The sequence below is a fragment of the Myotis brandtii genome, unplaced genomic scaffold (assembly GCF_000412655.1).
Source record: "Myotis brandtii unplaced genomic scaffold, ASM41265v1 scaffold929, whole genome shotgun sequence".
Classification (NCBI taxonomy): domain Eukaryota; kingdom Metazoa; phylum Chordata; class Mammalia; order Chiroptera; family Vespertilionidae; genus Myotis; species Myotis brandtii.
Window position 1 is genome coordinate 991,008 of NW_005371832.1, and position 9,014 is coordinate 1,000,021.

Below are 9,014 nucleotides of genomic sequence, written 5' to 3' on the forward strand. Positions count from 1 at the left end.
AGGCGGTGGCTCCGGGCGTCACTGGCCTGCGCAACCTGGGCAACACCTGCTACATGAACTCCATCCTGCAGGTGCTCAGCCACCTCCAGAAGTTCCGAGAGTGTTTCCTGAACCTCGACCCTTCCAAAACGGAACAGCTCTTTAACAGAGCCGCCAACGGGAAGGCCCCGCTCGCGGGCAGGCTGGCCAGCAGCTCAGCCACCGAGCTGTCGCCAAGGAGCCACAGGGCTGAGTCTTGCGAGCGGGATGGGCTCTTCTGGAATGGCGGCGCCTCCATCACCAAGAGCCTAGAACTCATCCAGAACAAGGAGCCCGGCTCAAAGCACATCTCCCTCTGCCATGAACTGCACACCCTTTTCCGAGTCATGTGGTCCGGGAAGTGGGCCCTGGTGTCACCCTTCGCCATGCTTCACTCCGTATGGAGTCTGATCCCTGCCTTCCGCGGCTACGACCAGCAGGACGCTCAGGAGTTTCTCTGCGAGCTGTTGCACAAAGTGCAGCAGGAACTCGAGTCGGAGGGCACAACGCGCCGGATCCTCATCCCCTTCTCCCAGAGGAAGCTCACCAAACAGGTCTTAAAGGTGGTGAACACCATATTCCACGGGCAGCTACTCAGTCAGGTAGGTGTGTCCATCCTAACCCCAACTCTACCAATCACATTGGAGGGAAGCTTGTGTGTTAGCATTTGGGCTTCTCATGAGTGCCTCCTGCAGGTTGTTGGGTTAATGGGGTAACCAACAATGGCTATAATTATTCATAATGGAGGGTGGCCATTGTACCTTTCATTGTACTATACACTGTGATGGCCTTGTTGGTGAACTTGCCTCCTGTCTCTTTCTGGGCAGATTTTCAGTGTAACTTGCTATATCGCTTCATTTTCAGTGAATGTCTTTACCCTTTAATGATGATACGGATAATCTAATATTCTCTTTATAATTAAGTACCCATGGTTGGCATGACATCTTTGATCAGTTTTAGGAAAGTGAACAGTTTGCCTGTAACCCTGGTTCCATGATATTTTGGAAGGGTATGTATTCTTACTAAGTTGATATTCTTTACACACATGGAAGGGGAGTGGCTAGGAGGATGCCAAAGGCCTAAACAAGCCTCCCTCCTGTTCCCCATTACCTTTCATTTACTGGGTCTTCAGCCATGTACAGACAGAAGCAGTGACTCATAGATAAGGCTTTGTGAGAATATGCAGAAAGAGAATTTTTATTGTGAGAATATGCAGAAAGAGAATATTTATTGTGAGAATATGCAGAAAGAGAATTTTTAAAGTTAAAAAGGTGGGCAACTTAAGAGATTCAAGTAAAACCTCTATACTATGCTACTGAGGTTTGTGTCTTGGCATTTAGGGTTTTAAAAGAATGATGTGTAGGATGGGAAGATAAAGTTTATTTAAGCTTTTAGCATTTTAAAGGGGAGTATTTATGGGCATTTACTTTATCCCTTGAGGGTCAAAGTAAATTGTAGAGAACAATTTAAAGTAGTAAATTGTTCTCTATGAAGAATCAGGACAAAGGTACATCTGGGAAGGTTGTAAAGGTGCATCTGAGGAGGTCTGATCACAGGGTACTTTGAGGCTGTGTGGACAGGGATCAGTGTAGGGGTGCTGCAAGAACCAGGGGCAAAAAGAGAGGCAAGTTAGGATTGCATGGAAGGAGCAAAGTCTGGAAGAGGAAGGAGTGTGAGGATAAGAAAAGCAGACAGGAATCTGCAAATTCTCCATCTCAGACTGATTCCCTGATAACTTGCAGTCTGTACCACAGCATTGAGTCTGGTAGAGCATGCTTTGGGTGAGAAGAGAGAAAGGTGTAGGTAATAACCTCTGTGCTGGATGGTTTTTCAGTTCCAGCTAGCATTACATAGTTAGAAATATATACAGAAGTAGCATGCTCTAACTCTCTTAAAGTTATATTTATTATTAAATATTACAAATAAAATATTTGTTAAGACTGTATACTTAGTTTTGATCAAGTTATGTGTCTTGTATAAAGCAAGCAAAAACATATGTGGGAAGAATGGAGTTATATAACCTGTAAGTCATGTTTTTCATTCTAGGTCACATGTATATCATGCAATTACAAATCCAACACCATTGAGCCCTTTTGGGATCTGTCCCTGGAATTCCCTGAACGCTATCACTGCATAGAAAAGGGGTTTGTCCCTTTGAATCAGACAGAGTGCCTGCTCACTGAGATGCTGGCCAAGTTCACAGAGACAGAGGCCCTGGAAGGGAGAGTCTACGCTTGTGACCAGTGTAACAGTGAGTGCCGGGGTTGGAGGGGAGAGTGGGGGTGTGCGACTGGAATATCAGTTTAAGGTGCTTTTTTTGCCCCTTTTAGTCAAAAGTAACACTGATAATATTGAGTGGTTCTAAAGCATGTTTTAAAGATTTTTTTTCTCCCCATTTTACTGAAAATAAGCATATGGACATTATATATTAAAAAACAAAACCGTTCTGGCTGATATGGCTCAATTGGTTAGGCATGATCCTGTGCACCAAAAGGTTGCCAGTTCGATTTCCAGTCAGGGCACATGCCTGGGTTGCAGGCTCGATCCCAGGTAGTGGGTGTGCAGAAGGCAGCTGATCGATGTGTCACTCTCATATCGATGTTGCTCTCTCTCTCTCTCTCCCCCCTTCTCCCTCCTTCTCTCTCTAAAAATCAATAAAAATATTTTTAAACAAACCTAGGAGTGGTGCCTCCTTTGACTTCTGCTGTGATTGACATTAGCTGTTATTTTGGGAGGCATTTGAACGTATGGATCCTGAAATGGGGACTCTAAGAATGTGAATACTTCATAGTACTGCAGAGGTCCTCATGAAACTCATGAATGTAGAATCTGACAGATCTTATTTAAGTTCAGGTGGCATAGCCTGTTGGAGGGCTGTGGCATCAGAAAAGTGTACTTTGGTATTGAATTTGTAGATTTAAAGTGTTAGGAGTGGTGCTGCAGGTCTGCACAATAAGATCAAGGAAGCAAATCGTAGGGTGCATTGCTCTCTGGAAGTACATTCTGCACTTGTTTCTTCACATGCTTGAAAGGTTGGCATTTTGGAGGCCGTCAAAAGGAAGTATTTCTCTATCATGACATTAATTTAAAATGTTTAATTTTTTTAAATCCTCACCCGAGGATATGTTTTATTGATTGATTGATCGATAAATAAATAGATAGGGGAGGAGGGAGAGAGAAAGAGAGAGAGAACCATTGATATGAGAAACATTGATTGATTGCCTCCTGTACACTCCCGACCGAGGATCAAACCTGCAACTATTTTGGTGTATGGGACCATGCTCCAACCAACGGAGCCACCCAGCCAGGGCTTGTGGCTTTAATTTAAAAGTGGAACTCATCCTCGCTGGTTTGGCTCAGTGGATAGAGCGTTGGCCTGCGGACCAAAGCGTCCCAGGTTCGATTCAAGGGCATGTACCTTGATTGCAGGCTCCTCTCCGGCCCAGGCTCTGTTCAGGGCTTGTGCACGAGGCAACCAATTGATGTGTTTCTCTCACATCGATGTTTCTGTCTTTCCCTCTCTGACTCTCCCTAAAAATCAATGGAAAAATATCCTCGGGTGAGGATTAACAACAAGAAAAAAAGTGGGACCTTTTCCATGTGGTTACGTGGGCATCTTATGCAGGGCCCCTTCTGTCTTGCCACACTAAAGCTCAATACTCTGTTAACTCAGCATATACAGAGGAAATGCAGAGCAGATGTTTAGAAGCTCATGTTTGGGTTTTTTGGCATATAAGGATTTGGAAACTAAAATTAATGGATTGTGCAGAGATGTAGAAATCAACTTGCAGCCATATAATACAAGTTTTGTGAACAAAAACCTTAATATATTATTTGCATACGGTTTTTTTAAAATAGCAAATTGTGGGAAACCTGTTGTCTATGAAGAATCAGGACAAAAATCAAAAGTAATACTTGATGTTATTTTGCTATTTTAAAATAAAAATTGAAATGCTATACTTGGTTAACTGTAGACTCACATGACCTGTTTCCCATTATATATAAAGGCAGTGACTTAAATGATCTTATTAGAGCAGTATCAGTTTTGTTTTTAAATATTGATTCATAAGCCTTTTACTTGTAAGGAACAGCAAAAGGATGTTAACAGCTTTAATTTCATCATTCTCAGACATGATAGATAAGGCAAGAAATACTTTTATTTATTTTTGCAAGAAAGGGTTGTTTTTCTGGTTTCCAGATGTTCCAGTTTACCAGGATTTCTCTAGGCAAGTTCAAATAATAGCAGGGAAGGAAAGCTATGGCAAAGGGATGAAATGAATTGATCTTTTGCTTTTGAATTTTCAAAACTATCAGCTTTCTACCTCTCTGTGTGGCCAGCTTAATCAAATGGAGACGGAACTGATCAATCTCAATTGAATCAGTAATTTCTTTTTCTTTGTGAATTTCATTTTAAGGAAACAAAGCCAGATTCTATGGTCTTCATCTTAGCTCACACACTCCCTCTGCTGACAGTGGCAGTCACTGCCAGGATTACCAGGCAGAGCTGCAATAATTTTTAAAATCTGCTGGTGAATGGGAATGTAAAATAAGGCCAGGCCCTGCTCTGAATTCTCTTTCTGTTCATGCCTCCACATATCATGACCGCCAGCCCTACTAAATGCGATGGCACATTCATTCTGCAGCAGTCTATTAGAGAAGCTACCGCTCCACATTCTACTGTCACAGAAAGCTCCATGATACATCATCTGCTTGTGATTTGCTACCTTTCACGAGTGGTCTAGAGAGGACTTGGAATCAGATCCCAAGCTCTTCAGACACTGAGACCATGATATCAACAGCTCAGAGACAGTCAGCAAGCAGCACAAGTGGACCACTAATTTTACATTCCCATCCATTCACCGATTTAATTAATAGCAGAGCAGTCATCAGTAAATAGTTTTAGAGAAGGTTTCTAAAGGACAATAAGAGAACTTTATTTCCATTGTTTATTTACTGTAACTAAAAAATGCATATCCTAAAATTCAGTGGCTTTAGAAACAAAATTGAAGTCTGAACACTGATTCTGCTTTGGACTGGGTGAATTTGTCCAGCATGTCCAACAGTGTGCTTTTATCCAAGAAACATGTTTCAGAAACTAGGTACAGCATAAAAATATAAAACCAGAAAAGGTTATTTTCTAAATATTTGTATATGCCACAAGCATATCATGTTGGAGGGGAAAAATCTGTGTAAATACTTTGTCCTTTAGTAATACTGTATCCTCTTTCCTTTTTTTTTAAGCCTGAAATACATGCAGCATTCCCCATTTTACAGGAGAGCAAACTGAGATTCAGAATTTGAATAACTTGTCCAATAGCATACAACTATCTATGAACAGGAAATAGAATTAGGCCTTTCTGATGAAAACAAAAAGCCTTTAAGTTTATATTATGGTGCATCATAATTTAAGTTATAAATACATATTTACTAGTAAAGGCATAGAACCCTAACATGTGCCTCTGTGCATGTTATTGCAGTCATCTTGTATTATATTCCATTAATAAGCCCATGACATCAGGAGTGTACCATCCTAAACCCATACCAATTTTGGAAATGGCTGATGGCAAACATTTGAAAGTAGAAGTATCAGGATTAGGTTTAGTTGCTGATAAGTCAGATCAAATAACAATAACTTAAAACGAGAAGTAACTTTTTTTCCTTCTGTTATATAATAAAGTCCAAAGGACCTTCCGGGGCTTGCATGGTTATTGGGGATCCAAGCTCCTCCCATCTTTCAGCTTTACTACCTAAGTTCAGATCTTCATCCTCAAAATTACCTCATGGTCCAAGGGCAATTACAACAGTTGCAAACAGTGGGAAGGACAAAGGATGCACCTTACAACTGAGTCAGCCTTCTTTAAGCTGCCATCCCAAGAGTACCACACAATCATTCCTTTTATCTGGGCTAGAACTCCCATGGGCACAGCATGCAGACATGTGGGGCTGGGAAATGCAGTCCTACAGAGGGCCATAGAGCTGCCCCAAATAAAAGTGAGGTTCAAATACTAAGACATAAGAAGAATGCATATTGAGTGGCAAGTCATTGTCTGCCACAGCTAGGAGAGAATGAGATCCCTCACAGTCTGTCTTATACCTTCCCAAACCATATAGGCAAACGACGAAAATCCAATCCAAAACCCCTTGTTCTGAGTGAAGCTAGAAAGCAGTTAATGATCTACAGACTACCTCAGGTCCTCCGGCTGCACCTTAAAAGATTCAGGTGAGCTTGCCCTCGGGCGTCCCATGTGGCTGTGAACTGTAGGAACAGCTGCTTCAAAGGCAAATGGTGAGGGCAAATGTCTTTGCTGTTGGGAGGGGATGCAGGTTCCTTGGGGACCTTGTGCTTTCCGTGGAGATTAAATGAGTCATGCCCAGTGAGACAAGATGTTGGGGCCCAGCAGGACTGGGCTGCTGCTCTCATGGCCCCTTTTAATTGGCTAGCCTGCACCAGGTATCTGTGCTTGAAGGTTTTCTAGCCTCGCTTTGGCTTATATAGAGTCATCTTCAGAATAAAGTATGAGAGAATCTGTGAAAAGGGCAGGCAGTAAACTGTAAAAGATTATTGCCTGAATTGCTTCTTCGGGGATCTGTAGCTTCAGAGTACCTCATGGAACATTCACCAGAAGTATATGTGGACAGTAATTACTACCGTTCTATTAATGTGAAAACCAAAGCTGAAGGTTAAGTTTTCTCAGTTCCCAGTTCTGCCTACCTCTATATATGATCACTTATGCCACCTTTTACTGATAAGAAGTTTATATCTATGTTCTAGGTGGTCTGGCCGTAATCATCGAGAGAAGATTGGGGTCCATGTCGTCTTTGACCAGGTATTAACCATGGAACCTTACTGCTGCAGGGACATGCTCTCCTCTCTTGACAAAGAGACCTTTGCCTATGATCTCTCCGCAGTGGTCATGCATCACGGGAAAGGGTTTGGCTCAGGACACTACACAGCCTATTGCTACAACACAGAGGGAGGTGCGTGCGCTTTACTCTGTAGGGTGGGGGACACGGAAAAGGGTGGTCTGTGCACATTTCATTGCTTTCCTTTTCATCTCTAGTAGGATAATACATACATGTAAATCCAGTTGGAAGAATTATGGAAGTTTAATTCAAATTTTTGATAATTCACTAAATAATAACATGAGATTCTGAAAATTAACAACTGACACATGTAAAAGTGCTTATTAGCACGGTGCCTAGCACATTATGCTCAATGTTAGAGGTTATCATTATTATTAATACTTCTGCTGCAGACCTGTTTCCTTTTTGGTTGTGCAGAAATTATATGACCCATCTAGCCTCATGGAGGTATTGCATGAATCTCACTAGCCTCGGCTTATAATAAAGTTGAGGACATTTTCTGAGTATTCACTGTATCCTTACTACATCCCTTAGCATGGGAGGTGTGGGGATACAAGGGCCCCTCCCAAGTGTTCAGTCCTTGTCCCGAGAGCAGAGTCTCCCATCTGCTGCGCTGGGGCAGGTGCGCTGCGAGGTCTTTTCAGCAGTGTACTGATCTTGAACCCCTCGGCCCTTGGGGCAGCCAGAGTGAGCCTATGAACAAAAACCTTTTTATTCCTTCTAAATGTTCCTTTATCACTCCTCTCTATTTACATATCCCCTTTCATCCTCCTCCTTTTCCCCTCTCTTCGCCCTCAGTCTCTTGGCTGTCTTTGTGGAAGGCCCTAATGGGGAATGAAAAAGTCTGACTAAAATAAGGATAAAAATTCCAGTCAGGTGATATTGTAAGCAGTATTGTGGGGTTTGGTGGGGTTAAAGCTAGTGGTTACAGGGAAGTCTCTTGGTTTCATTTACTTGTCTCCCCTGCACTCCACACCACCACCACCACCACCACCACCACCACCACCAATAGTCAGGGGTTGGCTCTATTCACACTTCTCTGTCCCTTTCTTCATCTCCTGGTTTTGCCTGCTGATTGGAAATGTAAGTTGGTAGTCATTTACTCTTTCTTTCCTTTGGTTTCCTAGGTTTTTGGGTCCACTGCAATGACTCAAAGCTGAATGTATGCAATGTCGAGGACGTGTGCAAAACTCAAGCCTACATCCTCTTTTACACTCAAAGAACAGTTCAGGGCCATGCAAAAACCCCCGAAACCCACCTCCAAGCTCAGGTGCAGCCCAGCAACAACCACGAGGGCAGACCACGGACCTTCCCCTGAAAGGGAGGCACAGATCACAGACTGGCTTGCTTTTAAACTATTGGTGTCGGTACATCTTTCCTGATAGGAAATGAGGTTTACTGCAGGAACAGGTTACTGGGTTTGCCTTACTGGGTCTAGAGCAGAGGTAGCAGGTGACTCATATGCTATCATAAAATATGTAGTCACTTTGTTTTGAATGGATTTGGAAAGTCCCTCCTTTGATAAAACAAATCAAAAGTAGTAACTTGTATGAAGCTTCATCAGTTACTTCTGAATATAGAGGGATCTGGGTAGAGCAAAAAGGGAGTAAGCTGATCACATCCAGCCAGGAGAGCAGCCATGTTTTCTTTCCATTATGTGATTCCCCTGCTAATCAGGGCCTCCTTGCAGCACCAGAAGAATCCTCCTGATGTAAGCAGCCCAGGACAAAGCACATGAGGGGGGCCCTGGGCTAGCAGCTTTCCTGATGGGATTGGTTCCGAGGCAGCAGGTGAAGTCTAAGGAATTGTTCCTACAAAGGAAGTTATCTTCAGGGGTTGAAAACTTGCAGACTTAAAGAGTGGAATGAGATGCATGGAGCAAATTTCCCCATGCAAAATGGGAGGTTTTTCACGTGTCATACCTTCCCTGGGGCTTCTGAGACTGGCATGAACATCCCTTCATTCTAAAGGAGAGGTTCATATAGGGAAGCAATAAACCGGCTCGGGACATGTTCTGTGTAGCCTAAGGACACTCCTGGCTACTCAGTTCGGTAGTGAATCCCTGGTTCAGGTCAAGGTCTAGGACAGTGGTTCTCAACCTTGGCTGCACATTACAATCACCTGGGAATCTT

The 9,014-nt window shown here is 43.0% G+C and overlaps 1 protein-coding gene across 1 annotated transcript in view; it reads left to right on the plus strand.

Annotated features, from left to right (window-relative positions):
* Nucleotides 1–9,014, plus strand: part of USP49 (ubiquitin specific peptidase 49) — a 9,724-nt gene extending 710 nt beyond the window's left edge. Inside the window, exons 2-6 of the mRNA XM_014532966.1 lie at nt 3–620; nt 2,065–2,269; nt 6,130–6,238; nt 6,791–6,996; nt 8,010–9,014. Of these exons, the coding sequence (XP_014388452.1) occupies nt 3–620; nt 2,065–2,269; nt 6,130–6,238; nt 6,791–6,996; nt 8,010–8,200 (1,329 nt within the window). The 3' untranslated portion in view covers nt 8,201–9,014. The remainder of the gene's footprint in view (nt 1–2; nt 621–2,064; nt 2,270–6,129; nt 6,239–6,790; nt 6,997–8,009) is intronic.